We start from the raw sequence: 20,070 nt of genomic DNA on the forward strand, positions 1-20,070 counted from the left end.
AAGTGATCCTCTTTCTCCTTTTCTAGAAGCCATAAATAACAGGATCAGTAAGAAAAGGAGGACAAAGAACACCAGAGCTAAGTGGATTCATTTGGTGGCAGGGATTTGTGTAGCCAGGGAAGATGTACTTCTGGGGGCTAAGAGACTCATGAACATCTAATGTCAGCTCTTATCACAGCTGGACTCTGTCATTGTGGAATAAAAGATAATGCAAACTAGTTGGGCCTGATTGCTTCTTCCACAGCTTTGCAAGACACTTGAGCTTTGGACTGAGGTATGAAACACTGGCAAGAGACTTCAGGCATCAGAAGCCAGAAGGTCTGAGTGGGCAATATGAGGTAAGGAGGTTAGCAGTATTGGTCTCGTGTATAAACAGGATGTGGTTATTGGGTAAGAGCTGGAGGCCCCAGAGAAGCTCTGAAATACAGTAGCTAAATCCTCAGAGATAATGGATGTCTCCTGAACTGTAGAACTGTAAAATTAAAAGGCCTACTACTGTTCCCACTGACATCCCAGTAAGAGGGAAGGCTGCCACTAATTTTTTACAGGAAGAGCTGAAGTCCCAGAAAGCACTGAATTGTTGAATGGCATCAACCAGAAAGTGGGAGGAAAGAGAACTGTTGTTGTCTCAATCATGTGGGTATGGTTTGCCTAAAAGTTTCCAAATACTGGTACAATGTTGCAATAATGAATGCGGTTCTCCTTGTGTTAGATGCTAATGTAAACACACAAATAAATCCAACCTCTTCTCCAAAAACATACAGTCCAGTGAAAGTAAGGATTCAAGGACCAAGTGCATAGTGGCTGTTGTATGCAAAAAGGGTGCTTTTAAAGTCCTTTAATTCTTCATTCAGTTTTGAGGTTTGGGTTTGCTGTTTTTTTTTTGGTTTTTTTTGGGTTGTTTTTTTTTTTTGTTTTGTTTTGTTTTTTTTGTGATTAATATTACTATAAATAACGAGGTTAGTTGTGCTGTGAAAGTTATAACTAGGCATGTTTGTATGGATGTATATGATGGACAGTTAAAGACATATGGAAAATGAACACATTTCTCTCTTAAGTTGATTTTCATATCAGAAACTTACTGAACCTTATTTAAGTCTAATTCTTTATTTCTAGGACTTCTGCCATCTCTGGAAGCATTCTTTCCCATTTTACCAAGATGATGAGAACGTCCAACAGTCCTGGTAGCACAGGGGAACAGCTCCATAAGTTCATGACTCAGTCACTCTGTAAGAACACCTAAAACGTCTTGGTTTCTTTCAAATACTTATACATCATAGACCTGCTTGCAACATGGCTGTAAATTGACATGGAGTTACAGTTCTAAGAAGAGTTTGTGGAACTTTTGCTTTTGAGGTTATGATGATTGCTTGTATTATAACTATTTTGCTGCATTTTGATGATGATGATCCCTCTGTGCACTTTTACATTTCCTGTGCTAATAAAGCATGCCTGGCTACCAGGCTGGAAACACCACTTAAAAGCACAATTTTAATGTTTGCGAAGCCTTTTACTGCTACGGCATTCACACTGTAGCTAGAAGATGTGAGGCAAGGTCTTGAATCACATCTCTGCAAGTTTTCCCTCCGAAAGCGATGACTGATCTTCCAGTTCTTTTTGGTTGAAAAGAAAGTTCAGGAAAGGGTTGCAAATACTAATAATACAACAAACACTGAGAAAATAGTAGTATGTTACCTGAACACTGACTAGATAATCCAAAACCACAATCTAGTACTAAAAGACAAATCAAAGCAGAGCAAGGAATACTATGCGACAGTGGTTAGCAAAAAGACATGCTTAACTTTGTGCCACCTGCTGAAATTAGTTTTGCTGCCGTAAGGCTGGATGGAGAGACAGTGGTGACTCCAGCGGCTCGCCTCGCACGGCGGGGACTGACCGTGACTTCGCAGAAGGCAGTGACTCGTCCGCCGTCCAGCCGCTTCTGGCTGTGAGCAGACACCCGCGCAGCTCCACCACCACGGCGGAGGGGTACAGGGGACCTCATCCTCCGGTAACTGTTACAGCCATTGGAAACGCCCCTCTCGCATGGCCCCCCTGCCCCGCCGCCGCTCCCCGCTTCCCCGGCAGCACCAGCCCCACCGCCGCACCGCGACGCCGCGCCATGGGTAAACCGTCGGCGCTGTCCCAGCCCCGGCTCATACCCGCTACGATGCGCGGGACGCCGCGGGATGGGGATCATCTCCCCCCTTCCGCTCCGCAGCAGATTTTCCGCGGTTCCCTCCACAGCAGCCCAGCTCACAGGAGAGCCGCCGTGCGCCTCCAGCACCGTGCCAGCAGCAGGGACTGCGCATCCACCTGTTACCTGCTCCTGGCTCCGCCCGGACGGAGGCCAACACCCAGCTCACGCCCCACTCTTACAGCCCCCGAGCGGCGCGGAGCGCAGCAGCGGGGGGGCAACGGACAGTGCCACATCCGGGTGCCGGCTCTGTTAGCGCGCATGCGCCTTCGTCACGCCGCTGCGAGGCAGGGCGCCGTGGTAATCTCTATCGCAGCTCCTCCCCGGGGCGCTGCGCTTCCGCGTTGTCAGGCAAGGGGGAGTGAGGCGTTGTGAGGCGGGGGAGGCGCCCTCTGTGGCAGCAGGAGGAGGAGGAGGAGGAGGATGGTAGTGAGGGAGTGCGGAGGCAGCAGCAGCAGCAGCCGCCGCTGGCAGCAGACTGGAGAAGCCCTGCTGGCGACTGACTGGCAGCGCACGCAGCTCTGAGGAGGCGGAGGGTGCCTGAGCCGAGCCGCGGGGCGGGCGCCTGTGAGGGGGGGAGAGACTGCGGCGGCGGGAGGGGACCGGCACAAGCGAGCACACGCACGCAGAGGCAGATGACAGCGGCGGCCGCGGCCGTCACGATGTGAGGCGAGCTGCGCGGGGAGACGCGGAGGCTTCGCGGAGAAGCGAGGCGAGGCAAGGCAGCCCGCGCAGCCCCGGCAGCGGGAGGGGCGGCCGGGGCGGAGCCGGCTGGGCCCGGGGCGAGCTGTGCGCCCCGGCGGGTGAGGCGCGGGCGGCGAGTGTGGGACCGGCGGAGGCGCCGCCGGTGGGCTGACTGGCTGCTGTTTGCTTGACTCCAGTCTACGTCTCCGAGCCCGCGGGCACCGATGAGGAGCGCCCCTGCGCTGCCGGACTGACGCCTCGCCGCCGTCCCCCCGGACGAGGAGGAGCGCTGCTCCACGGCGCAGAGCGCGGCTCACCGGCCGCGGGCCGCCCCTGCACCGCCCTCCCCGGCGGGGACTCGTCTGCCGCCTGCGGGGCGGGCGGCGGTGACAGCGCGCCGGCGAGGCCGGGAGAGCGCGGAGCGCCGCCGCCGCCGAAGACCATGAGGAAATTCAACATCAGAAAGGTGCTGGACGGCCTGACGGCGGTCTCCTCCGTCGCCTCGGCGTCGTCCGCCGCTCAGCAGCAGCAGGCGGGGAACCGGGAGACCGAAATCCAGGAGACGCTCCAGTCCGAGCACTTCCAGCTCTGCAAGGTGAATGAGAGCTGCAGCCCCTAGCCGGCTGGCGGCCCGGGAAGGGGGCGCACCGCCGCGGTGGGCTCTGCGGGCTTTGCCTGTCGGTACCGGTCTCGCCGAGCCTGCTCTGTTTACTTGTTTGATTTTATTACTTGGGAAGGGAGGGCGAGGGGAGAAGGGAAGGAAGGGGTGGGTGTAGCTGCACAGGTCTTAATGGATTTCCGTAGTCATCTTTCCTGGAGAGTTTCAAGGTTTGTCGTCTTCCAGGCTCTTTCGTACGTGTAATACTGACAGTGTTCATGAAGGCTTCGTAGAAAGAGTGGGATGGATGAGGGAAGGAGTGATACCTAGCTGTAGTGCAGATCTGATAATCGCGGCGTTTGAGTAGCAGCCTCTGCTAATGGGCCCGAAGGACAGGAATCTGTCGCTCTGCATTATTTGGAAGTACATTTTCCTGTTCCTTTGCGCCTGAAAAAGGCTGTAGACGTTTGTGGTGGTTTCGCTGCAGTGTGTTGCCAAGTTGCCGATGCTGCTGTTGCAGATCTGCTCCAGAGACAGAAGAAAAGTTCCTGGTTTTTTTTATTTGCTTTTGCGTGATACAGTAACTGCGGTTTGTGCTCGCACGTTTCAGAAACTGATGCAGCGAATTAATCCACCAGCTGTACCAGGAGGAATAAAAACTGATTTGAATATCAGTAACTGTTTTTATCTTTACAATGCACCCATGGCCTAGCTCGATATGGATGAGCTTGTTTGAGGATTCGCCTCCTTGTTTTGTCTAGTATTGCAGGTGTTTGTGCCACTTTTGCAAGTTGTTCACAAAAAGCATGGAAAAGAGCAGAGCTGTTACCAGTTAGATTTTATTCACTGTGAAAAAACGGGAGTTGGAGGGTATGACTGCAACTTCAGTGAATTAAAAGTATATCAGAAGTTTGCTATGCATTTATGAGGTCCTGAAATAACTCTGCTTTAACCTAAAGTATTTGAAATGACAAAGGTAGCATCTGTGTGGCTTACGTTGTATATGTTTATAACAAAGTAGGTGACACTCTTATGTTCTCAGTTCTGATTAATTGCAACCTGAGAGGTGTAATGGAGTTACCATTTGGTCAATTTCCAAATTAGTCTTGGCTAACCCAAAAGCTAAGTGTGCCAATAACTTCATGCTAGGAAGGAATCCCATGTTTGAAGGTTGTTTTGCTTTGTTTGGTGGGGTGTTCTTTGGTTTTGTCTATTTTGGGTCTAGTTTGGGGGAGGGAGAGGCAGTAGAGGATAAGAGGTTGGTTCTGTGGAGCTTAGCTTGTTGGTTTGTTTTTTTTTTTTCATGTGCTGAGAGAGGTTGCACTGTCACGTGGGGCCTGTTGGATTGAAATTGAAGTGGTTCTCAGGCAAGCAGGTCTAGTAATTTAGAATCATAGAATCATAGAATAGTTAAGGTTAGAAGGGACCTTAAGATCATCTAGTTCCAACCCCCACTAAACTATGCCACCCAAGGCTCTGTCCAGCCTGGCTTTGAACACCACCAGGGATGGAGCCTTCACAACTTCCTTGGGCAACCCATTCCAGTGCCTCACCACCCTTACAGTAAAAAACATCCTCTTTATATCCAATCTAAACTTCCCCTGTTTAAGTTTTAAATCGTTACCCCTTGTCCTATCACTGCAGTCCCTAGTGAAGAGTCCCTCCTCAGCATCCTGATAAGCCCCCTTCAGATACTGGAAGGCTGCTATGAGGTCTCCATGCAGCCTTCTCTTCTCCAGGCTAAACAGCCCCAACTTTCTCAGCCCGTCTTCATACGGGAAGTGCTTCAGTCCCCTGATCATCCTTATGGCCCTTCTCTGGACTTGTTTCAACAGCTTGATGTCCTTCTTATGTTGAGGACACCAGAACTGTACACAACACTCCAAGTGAGGTCTCACGAGAGCAGAGTAGAGGGGCAGGATCACCTCTTTTGACCTGCTGGTCGTGCTCTTTTTGATGCAGCCCTGGATATGGTTGGTTTTCTGGGCTCTGTTAAGCGTCATGTTAAGCTTCTCATCAACCAACACCCCCAAGTCCTTCTCCACGGGGCTGCTCTGATTCTCTTCTTTGTAGTAGTTCTAATGAGGAGTCTGGCTTTGTTGCCAAACTTCCTAGGAACATCTCATATTTTGATAGCTTAGCACCTTTGTTAGAACTGAAAATAAGGTTACTCAGAGAATGAGGTAGATGGAAAAATAAAATGCTGAGTTGATACAGTCTTTGTAGAGAAGAAATGTAAGATTCAAATTAAGTTTCATTAAGTGTGACTGTCACTTGATTATTAAGGATGAAAGGGTAATTATGACTAAAACAATCTTTTATATTTGGTTCGTGTAATATAGCAGATCTTATGCTGTTGTTAAAATGCTTTGTAGTTTCTTTTTTAATTGTGATTAACATTGAATAACATATGATTTTGATTCTGTTTATTTTTGGTCTGCTGCTTGGCCTATCGTTACTGCGATGCTCTGACTTGTTAGACTGTACGCCATGGTTTCCCTTATCAACCTTCTGCCTTGGCATTTGATCCGGTTCAGAAAATACTGGCCATCGGGACTCAGACTGGAGCACTAAGGCTGTATCCTTTTATAATCTGAAGTGGATTTAGTGCACCTCATGCAAGTAATGTTTTGATTCATGTGCTGGAACCATGCAGAAGTCTGGTGGGAACCAGATACACAGGAGGGGAGAAAAAAAAGCTCTGTTTTCTGTTGGTGGGTGTCCTGGCTGTTCTGGTTGTTCTTTGTGTCAGTTCAAGTTGTATTAATGATGTGAGGCATGGCTGCTCAGTCCCCATTACCTCAAGTTAATAGAAACATTTTGTAGAGGGTTACTAGGATGCTGACAGTTTACAGCAGCTGACTGCAAATCTAGAGACTTGGGTTGAGTGTTCTTTTGTTATTCTGCTGTATTCTCTGGGATGGAAAAATTCTGTGCTGCTTCATGGGGTTTTTTGGGTGGTGGTTTTTTTGGTCTTGTTCATGAGATAAGCTTTGTAACATTGTAGTTACCTGCTACTGCTTCTGTGTGCCAGAAGATGGTTTCAAGGAGGGACGCTAAAGGGTACAGGAATTCCGTCTCACTAGTAGCTTCCAAGTGACTGAGATGAGCAGAATGAATTTATGGAATAAAGCACCAGTAACCCTGCTTCTTTTTGTTCACTAGAAAGTGAATTTACGTATGAACTTATGTTCATAGCTGTATGATACCATGTCCAAGCCATGTAACAACATACGTATTTAAATGTATCTTTAAAAGAAGATGCCCCATAGATTTTTTTTTTTTTTTTTTTTTTTTAATCCACACTGCCATTGCCCAGACTTTACTTTTCAGCAGAAGGGAATTAATTAAATTCTCTGTTTTCCTGAAATTGACTGAACTCTTGACTCTTTTGAGGAAAGCTTAGGCCATCTTGCTAGAAAAATTTGCTTAATCCTCTTTAAACTGTAGGTAAATCTCATCTTTTCCTTTCCCTTTGCTGCTTACATTAGTCTGCAAGTCGAACTTTTTTTTGTTTCTTTCACTAACATTACAACTTTGTCTGAAAGGTTAATTGCCTTAAGAAGGTTGTGTTTTACAAGTTAAAAAAAATTGGAGCTTGAGTATCAAATTCGAAGCTTTAAGAAGATGCTGAAGTAGCCTGTATGGTATCTATAATGATATCTATTATGATGTCTTAATTCAAACTATAAGTAACAGTAATAACCATACACTGCTTTTAATGCTGTATTTGAAACTACCCTGAACTCCATAAATCTTGCTTTTAAAAAGGTGACAGAGTTGATTTAAATGAAGAAGGAAGTGTGGGTGGTGCTGTTAATTATACTCATATCAGTAGAATAGATGAGAAAAGAGAGACCTCAAAGTAAGGATTCGGATGGGAGGAGAGATCAAATTCACTTGTTTAGAGCTTGCTTACCTGTAATTTTGGGCAACATGATGTTGCAGTTCAGGAAATGATGACTTGATAAAAAACTGTTTATTGGCACTCATCCATGACTACACCTGTGAGATCTCAGAGTGCGAATTGCTTTCTAAATAGTTGAGAGAAGTACTGCAAGATTGTTAGGCAAGAAACAGTTATTGTGAGAGGAAGCAGTAACAATGACAGAAAATGTATTTCCTAAGGGGGGAGGTTTTGTGCTGAAATGTTGAAGATGAATATGCTTCTTAGTACATAGGTACAGATCTTGATTTGTGGAAAAACTAGTGAAAACCCCTCAACCTCAGCTGATATGTTAAGCCTTCTAATCCAGCAACACTGCAGAAGTGGCATCTTCCGTGATTACTTGTTCTTTGGGATGGAGGTGTGCAGACAGAAGGAGTAGACTTGGACATTTTCCTGATGTAAAACCAGCCTCTCTCTCACCCTAGTGAAACTGATTTGAAAAGTACTCTTTGAGGATTGAAACTTGAAAAAGGTGCTTACTTCATGATGTTGCTTAAAGATAAAAACACATCCAAAAAGTGATTGTTGACCTACAGGATGCTTTACCTGACAAGGTTTTTACGAGCAATAAGCTATGTGCAAGGATTCATTAATGTGGGAGCCACTTACTCCTTAGAGCTGCAAAAATGCTTTTAATTGAAACAATGTGCAGACTGGAAAGACTGAGAGTCAGTCAAGAGATATTCCACTGAGAAGTAAATCCTAAAAGTGAGAGTAAAGTCAATCCTCGTTTTCTTCTGCATTTATCTTGTGAGCATATAGAAGTAAAGGAATGCTAACGCTTCTTTCATTGCCTGCCAGCAGATGAGATCTGGGATATTAGTGTTTTCTTTGCATCTTCAGGTATAGGTGCGTATTGTCAAGCTTTCACTTCCTATTACAAGTAAGTGATCTGAAAAATTTTGAAGCAAATTTTATTTTTATTTTTTTAGAAAGGGTATTAAAGATATTTTTAAATCAAGGAATGAGCGATCTTGTTTTAGATTTCATTAATATGTGAAGAAATTAATGTTACAGTCTTGATTGGCTTTGGGTCGTTTATCAGCTAACCTCTTTACAGAACATGTTCTCTGTATTTGAATAGTCTGCAATTTGAGTATTATAAATTCAAACCCTGTATTGATTAGAGCAGATTAATATGAATGGGAATTTTCTCAATCGCGCTCCTTCTTTATGGGAATTCTGTAACTACTAGTGGAGGAACAGAGAGAATTCTAACACAGGGATGCTAAATGTTGTTTCTAGTATTGATACAGTTACAATAGAACTTAAGTTTTTTCTGAAGAACCAGAATCTGTGGATGCAAATATTCTGAGAATTCACTGACTTAGTATATTTTCAGTCAGAGATAAAGACAATATAACATCAACACTATTACATGTTTCACTAATTACATTAGAATTACTACTGTGTTAATATTCTTGTCTGCAACTCTAGGTGTGGTGGGTTAATCAGAGGAGAGCATTGCTGAGTTGTAACTAGTGTACCAGAGGCAGGACTTTGCCATTCTGTGCCCATAACCAGCGTTTGGTTCTAGATCTTGTAGCTTTGAGAGGGAGAGAAGCCTATAAAAATATTAGAAGCAGACTGCTTTTAGTGTAAAACTTAAGCCTTATGAGTCACCAAAGTTACAGCATGGGGTTATTCAATAGCTTAACTTGTGATGTATTCCAGGTATTCCTTTAAAAAAAAGAAACCCTTGGGTTTATTTCAAGAGTCACTTATAAATATTTCTAATTCTGATTTAGTGAGGTGACTTAAAAGGAAGTGTTCCTGAGGCAGACTGATATTGCTCAGGTATTATCCTGAATTAATAAAGTATGTTGTGCTCTCCACAGAAAGGATCATCTTGAGCTATTCATAACAGAAGCTCTGTTCTATTTTCAGCTACAGACAACTTTGGTTCCTTTACTGTGTATGAGGGAAAGTTACAAAGTGTATAGCTTAGTAGAATACAAACCTTGGAGAGGGTTCTACTATTGATTGTAGGACAGCCAGCTGATGTGACCCTCTCCCTGACATCAGAATCTGTTGATGAAAGTTAAGCTGTTTGATTCTGTGTTCTGTATTCCAGGGGAAACTGAGTGATGAGGTAGGCACAAGAGCAAAAGCACAGTGCTGAGTGACATAAAATCTTAAATTTATTTCTCGCATACACCCACACTCTTCTGCTCATACTGATTGAGTTGTTGCTTTGAGTTTGTGGTGTTGATCAGAGGACACTTGTTCTAGCTGCTTGAGGTGTTTGAGTCTTGGCTGGTGGCCTGGATTTTGTGTGTGGCAGTTCTGCCTCAGGCTCAACCTTCTGCACAGTGCTGGATGCTTGTGAATGTGTTTCCCACAAGAAGTAATTGTTTGCTCTTGATTACAAACTAGTGGTCAATTTAAGCTGTCTCATACTGCAGGCCACTATCTTTGACTTTCTCCGTACTTAAAGGGATTCAGCTGTTGTTACCAGGGTGGCTTTCACCTTTTGATCTTCTGTCCCAAATGTATTAGATATCAAGTAGTTAAAAGTTCATCTCTACTTTACTTCTTCCCCGTGCACACCCAAACCATTACAGCAGAACATGTCATCCTTTTAGTTCCTAAAGTCCAGAGTCTTTAGGAAGTTTGGTGCATAATTGCCTGTGCTTTGTTTTCCCAGCAGATAACAAAACCTTCTAATAAGTTAAAAGATGAGTATATGTACTCAAGATTTAACTTGCTTGAATGATTTAATTGGGTAGACTTTCCCCCTATGGCATCCTGACCATGTTCAGTCTCATAGTTAATAGCATTGCTTCCGTGCTGTCCATTGTTTGTACTCTTCTGCTCTAAAGTCCTTTTAGAATCATAGAATGGTTTGGGTTGGACCTTAAAGCTCATCCAGTTCCAACACCTCAACCATGGGCAGGGGCACCTTCCCATGACCAGGTTGCTCAAAGCTTCATCCAGTCTGGCCTTGGACACTTCCAGGAATGGGGCATCCACAACTTCTCTGGGCAACCTGTTCCAATGTCCACCACCATCTCAGTGGAGAATTCCTTCCTAATACCTAATCTAAATCTGCCCTCTTTCAGTTTAAAGCCATTCAGTTAGATGTCATCTGGACAGGGTAGCATCTAAACTGTAAAGATGTTTGAGAAGGCATGATGGACTTTTCCAGAATTTGTCTGCCTTTAGGATGCTGTTTCATCAGATCTTTAAATTACTAATTGTGCAGGGCTCTGAACCTAATAGTTGGCTGAGCCTTTTTGTTTGCTTTTATAGGAGGTAGAATAAGCTTTGAAGCTAAAGCAGAAAAATTGAAAGAATTCTCCTGCTCCCTGCTGTTTAACTGATTCATCTTAAACAAATTTCTTTGGTTTTCTGTGCTTTAATTTCTCAATAGCAAAACTAGGACAGTATATCAAATGAGATGTATTTTGATTGTCTGCCAATATGAATGCAGTATCCCTGGTTCTGTTTCATGCCTTAAAAATACTCATTTGAAGCTTGAAGCTCAGACTTTGTCTTGATAGAGTGAATGCTAAAAAGGAAGACCATTTCCACTAGAAATCGCTTGAGAATAAAGAGGAATAAGTGTTGTGTCTTCCACACAAACGAAATTGTGCCTGGAACTCTTTATTCTTTTTAATTAAAGTTGAGTGTTTTTTTCTGTTGTGAACCCAGTTCATGGGAAGGAGAAAAATTAGATTGTTTGTCATTCTGTCATTAAACATCTGAAGATCCCAGTAACTCTGAATGTCAGCATCTGTTAGTTTCCTCCCATTCTTTTCAGAAGTAAAAGATCACTTTTATGTAAGCAAATGGCTGAAGTTTTCATATGTTTGAGGTGTGTAAAACTTGCTTTCTGTGACTTCCATTCTCTGGCCTTTGTGAGAAGAACTTACAATTGTTATTCTTTGATCAAAATAGCTCAAAGCCTGGGTGTCTGGTTCCATGCAGTCAGTTTCTGATGAAATGTTTATATTGCAGCATCTGGATAGTTTTACTATAGATGAATAGCAAAAGATTCAGGCAATTTAGAGAAATCTCTGAAGCTCTAACAAAATTCCATTTAAAACTTGGGATGTGATTATATTCATTAACAATACTTTTCCTTTAGATCATTCAGTCTATGCTAGGCAGTTTGACTGTGTGAGAGGTTTTTGTTTGTTTTTTGTTTTGTTTTTCCTCTCAGACAAACATCAGCTTGAGATGTTGTGTGGTGTTGTATTTGTTTTTTCTTTTATTTTTGTTTCCTTTTTTTGCAGTAGCTGTATACCAGCTCTTTATTCCTTCTGGAGAAAGGGCAGTAGGGCAATGGCAGAGAGTAGATTTCAGTTTTTCAAACTGAGCATCTAGCTGAAGTTGGCACAGCTTTAAGTGGGATCAGATGAACATGGAGGTCCTTTCCAACCTAAAATATTCTGTGAGACCGTCCGTTCTGTGTATATACCAAAGTAGAACTAAACTACTGTTTTTTGGATTGTCAGGATTGTTTGGCATTTATACATGGAAGAGAATAGTCTCAACCTTTATCAGTGCTCTTCTGGACTTAAATCTTCCTGTTTTGGGAAGAATGCAGCAGTAAAGCTACTGAAAATATTACAGAAGTGTCATGTCAGAGAGACTCTGTGATTATCTGTTAATATGAAAAAGTTCATGGGCTACATTGCCACCCTATTCACACAGAGTAGTTTAAACACGAAAACTATGCTTAAAGCATACATTAATCTTACCACAATTCAGTTTCTTTTAACACTCCACATTTCTTGTAATTTCTTCCAGTACTTAGTTCATGAGGGTATCATTAGCTCTCATATTTCTTTCAATGAAAAATCCTCATTCCCTCAATGAAGAAAATCAACTACCTTTGGATATTCTGAAATGAAGCAAGTCCAAAATGCCATAATGAGTCACATAACTCTTGATGTATGAGATTATAGCAAGTTAGTCCTACTCAGAGAAAGCTATGACTGAATTCTTTGTAGTAAATGGTGTGGTGAGAGAAGCAAAAAAGTACTTTTAAAAGTACTTCTTAAATCCATGGCTATATTCATTGGGAAACTTGGTGTACTGGTTTTGGCTGGGATACAGTTAATTTTCTCCATGGTAGGTAGTAGGGAGCCATGTTTTGGATTTATGCTAAAACCAGTGTTGATAATACAGGGATGTCTTAGTTATTGCTGAGTGGTGCTTGCACAGAGTCAGGGCCTTTTTTGCTTCTCACACCACACCATCAGTGAGCAGGTACAAGAAGCTGGGAGGGAATACAGCCAGGATGGCTAACCCCAACTGACCAAAGTGTTGGCCCACGCTATATGTCATAATGTTCAGCATATACAGCTAGGGAAAGAAGGAAGGAAAGGATGTTCAGAGTGATGGTGTTCATCTTCCCAAGTAACTAGATGGAGCCCTGCTGTTCTGGAGATGGCTGAACACCTGCCTGCTGATGAGAAGTGGTGAACGAATTCCTGGTTTTGCTTGGCTTTTGTTTTACCTATTAAACTGTCTTTACCTCATGAGTTTTCTCACTTTCTGAGTCTTTTCCCCCATCCCATGGGGGGAGAGTGTATGAGCAGCTGTGTAGCGCTTAGTTGATGGCTGGGGCTAAACCATGATCATCTTTTTGATGCCCAACATGGGACTCAAAGGGTTTGAGATAATGATAGATTTGATTGGAATGTGCTATATTAATAGCTGAATAGCAATAACAGGTATAAATTCACTTGGCAGGCCCCTGTGATTGCCATAGGCTTTCTTGCCTTACTGCATACTAGAGTCTGGTGCTTCTTAGCAGCTGCTGTTTGCTTTTGCTGCTTGCTGTACTGCTCATCTTAGTCTGCTGTGCCTGGGAACGTTCTGGTAACAGCAGTGGTGATGCTCGTGGGCTGGCGGATGGGCAGGGCATTGCTGCTGTTTCTATGCTGTTGTAACAGGAAGGCTGAAACTCCAGCGTGAACTCAAGTCAAAGGGACTATCACCTGTGGATGACTCCGTGTGGAAACTGGACACCCCGAGGTGTCTGTGGCTATGGATAAACCCAGGCCAGAGCAGGTTCATCTCAAAGTGTCTGGGGCCATGGTTGTGTCTGTGCCAAGGGATTGTGGCCCAAGGATAACGCCATGCTGGAGAAGGCGCTCCCTGAATCACCAATGGCTGTGCATGAGGTCATGCTGGAGCACCTTAAAGTGTGTGGCCATGGATAAGCCCACGACAGAGCAGGTACACCCTGGAGTGACTGCAGCCATGGGTAAGGCCATGTTACAGCAGTTTTACTTCTGAAGGGGCTGTGGGTGAGGTCATGGTGGAGCAGGTGCACCTAAGAGCAACTGTGGATGTGGATAAACATATGCCGCAGGATGTCTTTGATTGGAAGTATTATCACGTATTATCACCTTTTTCATGTCAATGCTTCTATCATAGGCATTTGATAATAACACTGCTTACATGTTTATCAGAGGGAACACTAAGTTACTACTTCTGTTCACTTATAGTGCAAATGCAGGTGAAGGTCTAATGACAATTTAAGTCTCTGGCAGTGATATTTGTATCACTGAATTCAGGCACAGTTAGAAATAATGAAGGTCTTGGAAATAGCTAAAATTGAAATATTTCACTAGTGAGGGCTGTGGTTGAGTGGTGTATGTTCGTATTTAGTAGATTTCTAAAATATGTAGCAATTCTGTCAGCCTTTGGAGACTTGTACTGAAAATCCTGATTCCTCTTCATTTTTACAAGGCTGTCATGAAATTACTTTTTCTGTGGTGATCATTTAGCCTGATCTGACATTCAGTTTAAGGCCCTCTACCACAAATGAGAACCATTTTGTCTTGCAGTTGAAATCTCTCCTTGGTAAGATTTTCGAAACCTGCCTCTGTCTGAGATATGTACAGCTTTGCAGTCTTGATCTGCATACTGGTTGTTTTAACTTAATCACTAACTGCAAAGACTTAGTCTGTTTTGAATCCCTAAGTTTCTCTTGGTGGGGGAAGGGAATGCTTGTATTGAGGCAGCTCTACCAATTGCTGAATTAAGATTGATTTTTAGTATTGTAGAAACTTTTCACTGACATTCAGGAGTAGATCTTCCCTAGCCATTTGTCTGCAGTAGTTCTACTCTCCAGCAGTGGTTCTGTACTTACAGATATATTTTTTTTTTTTTTTTTTTTACATTTGTTTGACTTCCCAAGTGTCAAGAGTGGTGAAAGTAGATTAAACTTGAAATGTCTGCTAGTATAGAAAACAGTGCAAAGTTAAATACTTTGAAGAATGCAAGGTTGTGCTGATTGAGCTAATTAAAACACAATACTTTTAATTTTTGTGTAATAACAATGATGCTGATCTTATTATACTTGAAAAAGTGCAGTCTGAAGTGTTGCCTCAGACTTTAGTTGCAAAATCAACTACTAGCTCACTGTTCTGTAGATAAGTTTATAGCTTGATAGAAATAACTAAAGGCTACTTTATTTGTTTTACTAAATGTCATAGGATTTTGGTTTGTGTCTTAAAGGTAGTAGCAAAACCTGGCTTCTGTTTGGGCAACTTGAAGCTTCAATTTCCTTCTAAAATTGAGATAATACAATTGCAGTGAGCACTGCTTTCATGTCCAGAGTAAGTTTTTTGTCCCATTCAAACCAGACAGTGCTCATAAGAGCAATATTACTGGAAAGAAAAGGTTAGGTTCACCACCATGAAGACTGTAGACCAAACTCGCCCTTTTATAATGTAGCTCCCATGGATTCTCCAAGAACTAATTGTTTCCTTCTGCTCTTATAGCCTTGTGAAAGGGCTTCACAGGAGCTGTGTTACCTTTGGAAACTAGAGAACCAAAGCAAAGATGCAGATCCAAGGGAAACAAGGCCTTCGTACTTCTGCTTAGCAAGTTATTGCTTTATTTAGTATGATTCATGGCATTTCAAGAAGGGGATTGTATTGCATAGCCTCTTGAAGCTGCTGCCAGCTTGTACTTTGTATGTGTTTGATTAACATTATTAGATCTTTGGTTCATGTTAAAATGATACATTTAACACTCAGAGTAGACAAAGCGGTAATCCAGCTGGTAGCCAATGTGTTTGATAACCTTTTCTACTAAAGGTCCTATTGTTTCCCCACCTAGTAGCACCAACTTATAATCAGCAGCAACAGATGGATAAAAGCAATTTGTGGTTTTTTTACTTGCTTATTAGGGGAAAAAGAATAGAATGCAATTTTTTTTGTGATCACTTAATGTTAATTGATAGGGCTAGCATGTCTGTATTTTTCTAACATATGCTTTATCCAGTCTTAATACCTTGTTAAACAGAGCAGATGTTCATCTTCACAGTTGAAAAACATTCTTGACTGAACTTTGTAGTGTTGATATGAGAAGTACAGTTACTAAGCTTTAGTGATGCTTATTAATATGCAGAATGGGCTGCTAAGCACTAACTTGCCTAGCATTCCCTTTTTTACGTGTTCCAAACTGGTGCAGTGAGATTAGCTTCACAGCTGCCCTTAAATGTCAGATAAAAAGGAAAGTCACCAAAAAAAGCCTGCGGTAAACTTCCATTTAAGTGACTAAGTATAATGAGATTTCTGCTGGCATGGTGAATATCCCCTCGTTCTTTAAAATAATTAGATGGGAAACATAACACTTTACAAAGAAATCCTGGTGAGTTACTAACCTGTGAAGAAAGAGATGGGGTAGCTTACCTCTTTAAAGTACACAGTCTTATTAGTAATGTTTCCATGTTTTCATTTAGGGCTGCTGGCCAAAGAAAATAGTATTCAAATAACAGCTATAGCAGCTACTCACAAAAAAAATACTAGCATTTTTGAAAATCTGTTTTGTACTTCTCCATCTTTCAGTTAAAAAAAATCTAAACAAAAATATAAGTCCAAACCTTCCCCTCCCTCACTCCCCACCAATTACTCACAGCTGTCTTGCACTTGATTGTTCTACTTGTTTTCTTTCAGGCATTACACATGGAAGTAATGTGAATATATTCCCAATTATGTTAATAGCCAAAGGGAATAGTAAAAATAAAAAATAGGATTTACAGATGCTTTAGAGAATGCTGTAAGGAAGAGGTAGAAGCTAACTTCTGTAATATTGCTTCTCTTCTTGCTTGAATAGTAAGAACTGTGTGGGTGTTTTTTGTTTTCTGGTTGTGGGTTTTTTGTGGTTAATTGTTTGTTTGTTTGTTTGTTTGTTTTTAACATGAACACTTTTCCAGTAATTTTCTGATCAAATAAATGCTGTTCTGGATACAAAAAAGGGGGGGGGAAGGGAGGAGAAATTATGGGGAGTAGGTGGCATTTCCTGAGCAAACTTTACTAACTGATGATCTGTTCTTTCTGCTGGCAATTCCCAGTGGGAGAAGTGGCATGTAAGAAGGTGCTAATGGTGAAGTTTGGTTGCAATATATTTAGGAACTGCTGTTTTGCATTTTGGTATGTCATAACCAGAAGCAATTCCAGTAGTTTGTGGTAGTCTTGTTGTGCTTAACTAACAGTGCATTCTGTCATTTCCAGACCATACTTTTTTATGACATTTGTGGAGCCTCTCTTACCTCTTGTAGTTTTCTATAGATAACCTGACTAAAACTTAGTAAACACATCTCTTTCAATACAGGAAAGTTACCTGTAACATGTTCAGTGTAGCAATAGTGCTAGCAGCCATAGGGATGCATGTTACAGCAGTTTGCAAATACAGCTCTACAGAAAAATAAACTTCTACAGATCTGCAGTTATGTAGACATTACAGCTGGTGCATAGCTATAACTGGGGAGCTAAGTGGTAAATATTTGAATGTATCAGTATTTGAACTTTGCAGCAGAACTGACCTGTATTTGCAGCAGACTTTATTTAAAGCTAGCTCTATTTTGGTGCCAGAAATTACAGTTCCAAAGGGGCCAGAAATATGATGGTGTATGGTTTAAATATGAGTATATGGTAGTCACTAAAAAAAGTCTTCTCTATAAAATAGATAAAAATGAGGTTTTTATTACTCTTTCTCCTGAGGATAAGGTCATCTGTATCAGCCTAATAAACACTAGAGGTGATCATTGTCACCAGTTCCTCTGGCAAATAGAAGCTGCTTGCATTTCATTTCAGTAGACGGAAGTTGTAGAGATACTTGCTATTTTGTTAAAGTTATGGAGAAGCTCTTCTCCCTTAAGTTTTCAAAAGTGACCTTAACTTATCTGTGTCTAGTGCACTCTGGCCTGGACAGAATATTTACAGGCTTCAGCTCTTACCTTACTGAAACCCTTTTTAAGAAAGGATAGTTTCTAAAACCAGGAGGAGGGAAATATTTGGTTGTTACCTACCTACAGGTTTTCATAACTCAATTACCGTTGAGTTGTCCTTTACAAATGTCTTCCTCTATCTTCAAGATTGACTTGGTGGGGAGAGGGAGGAAATCAATTCCTAGTAAGGCTGCAGAAACTTGCAAGACATTACTTCAATTCCAAGAATACTACTTACACAAAACTTACAAACTAAACGTTTATCATTTCATAGTAATTCACCTGTCTGAAGTCAAGCTGATATTACCTGAGATGTATAATTCTTACCTTATATTTAGAAACCTATTTAATGTACTATATTATAGGTAATACATACAATATATTAAAGAAAAAATTGGGTTGGCTTAAACTTTGTCTTTGAGGCATAAAGATTACAGCAGTCAAAGTACAAAGCTTCAAATTGGTGGATAAGTGGATATGTATTTTTCTCTGAACCAGCTACTGGAAGTTGGCATTTTGCTTTTTGTTACCAAGCTTGCTTAGCAAACTTGGAAGAGCATAGTGACTAAAGAAAGTATCGTTTTACTGTCGTATAGACAATGGTGTGTTCACTTTGAGTCCTATGTTTTCCTTGTCTCTGCATTTCAAGTGGCAAGGATTTGGAGAAGGAAAATTATAATTCTTGTGAATGGAGTGACTGCCTTACAAGAGGATCAGCAATGATCAACAATCAGTTGTCAAATCAAGAGGACACTGATTAAAATATATGCTGAGCTGTTATTTAAGCTAATTTGCAGTGTAAAAACTAGGGGCATTCATTAAATGATTTAAAAGAGAGAGATTGATTTAAAAGAGGAAAAAAACCCTGATTTTTAGTTTGAATACAATGACTAGTGAAATTCTAGGATTTGTGGGTGTGGGAGATGGTGTCAGCAGAGGCTGTACCAGTGCATTTGGAAGGAGAATGGACAAACTCGCTCAATAAACAAATGCTAAAAGGACTAAACTCTAATACACCTAATCCACTAGGTTGGGAGGGTTTGGTTTGAGAGTAGAAAGGGGATAGGCTTGCAAAAAGTGGCCAGGCTTGTTTACTCTCCTTAAATAATGTTGGATTGCTGTTGTAGAAGACAGTGCTGGGCTGCGTGGACCTGACTTGAGCCAGTACAGTGACTCCTGTGCTCTTATTCTGGCAGAGTCCTGTTGGAGGAAAGAATTCTTTAACTATGAAGTTGTTCAACATCATGGTTGCACAAACTTCTTCAATTCATTACTTCACACAATAATTTTTTTATGAACACAATTTGAAATTTTCTCAGTTTCTGTGGTTTGTTAGCAATGAAATTATCTTTGCTGCTTAAGCAAAATTTATCTGATGCCTCAACAGTTGATGAAACAGTTTCCATGATAGGGTAAAATATGAAACACAGACTGTTGGTGTGGTTCAGTGGTGAGCTTTAATGTCAAGGAAGCTGGCATGAAAACTTGAGTGTGGTAATCACACAGTGATCTGATAATGTTCTTCGCCTTTGCTTTTTTGCCTGCAGTGGAGGTTACTGTTGCAGTTAGAGTGCTGAGCAAGTTCAGAAAACAATGACCTTGAGTAAGTTTTCAAAGGGAAAAACTACTCTGTGCCATTCTTCAATGTTATGTTATAGCATGCTACTACAGTAGTTGTACCTGTTTGGCTAAAGATGCTACTACAGTTCTAATCTGCAGAGTAATGGACTGGAATTTTTAGGAATAAAATCTCACCTGCTGTAGGAAAGCTTATTCGAAGAGACTGTTTCTGCAAAATATTCCTGAAATTTTATTTAGTTTCAAACTTTAAATTAGCAGATTTATGTCATAAAACAGGTAAAATATTTAAAAGCATAGTTTGGGAACTTTGTTCACATAGGGTTGGTTTTTTTTTTCCTACCAATCCCTCTTCCCCTAAAGGTAGAAAATCCTTTGTAGTCTGTAATTTCTCATTATCTGCTGTAGTACATTAAGAACATATAACTGTAAATTATACAAATGTACTTAATCTGGAGTGAGTTCACTTCTGATGAAATTAAAGTCAGTTGGAGATACTTAGTGTTGTCTTTATGTTGACATATGTCTTTATGTCTAATGTTGTATTTATGGAGAATCTTTAAAGATGATCAGTGTAAGTGCTTTCTCTGAGTGATACTGAATCATTATGGGTATATTTTCAGCTCCTAATAAGAACTTTAAAAAATATTTAGTAGTCTATCTTAGTAGCTCAGTGCTGGTCACAGATATCTGCTATGCTACTTCTTTGGTTGCCTTTTTCTTTTCAAGGACTACTAATAAATGCCATTCAGCATTTGTTGATGCTTGTCTGGAATGCATGTATCAGTTTGTAGTGGTTTTTAGTAAAAAAGACTTCATGCTGGGTTCATACAACAGGCTGCTAGTTAGTGTTCCTTTCTTCATTT

At 41.5% G+C, this 20,070-nt stretch overlaps 1 protein-coding gene across 4 annotated transcripts in view; it reads left to right on the top strand.

Annotated features, from left to right (window-relative positions):
- Window positions 1–2,807: 2,807 nt before the first annotated feature.
- STXBP5 (syntaxin binding protein 5) overlaps window positions 2,808–20,070 on the top strand; it is a 112,660-nt gene continuing 95,397 nt past the window's right edge. For all 4 annotated transcript variants that reach the window (XM_080616821.1, XM_080616823.1, XM_080616824.1 and 1 more), the window contains exons 1-2: window positions 2,808–3,476; window positions 5,960–6,057. In XM_080616821.1, coding sequence (XP_080472947.1) covers window positions 3,324–3,476; window positions 5,960–6,057 — 251 coding nt within the window. In that variant the 5' untranslated portion in view covers window positions 2,808–3,323. The remainder of the gene's footprint in view (window positions 3,477–5,959; window positions 6,058–20,070) is intronic.

The sequence above is a fragment of the Psittacula echo genome (genome assembly GCF_963264785.1).
Source record: "Psittacula echo genome assembly, chromosome: 4".
Classification (NCBI taxonomy): Eukaryota; Metazoa; Chordata; class Aves; order Psittaciformes; family Psittacidae; genus Psittacula; species Psittacula echo.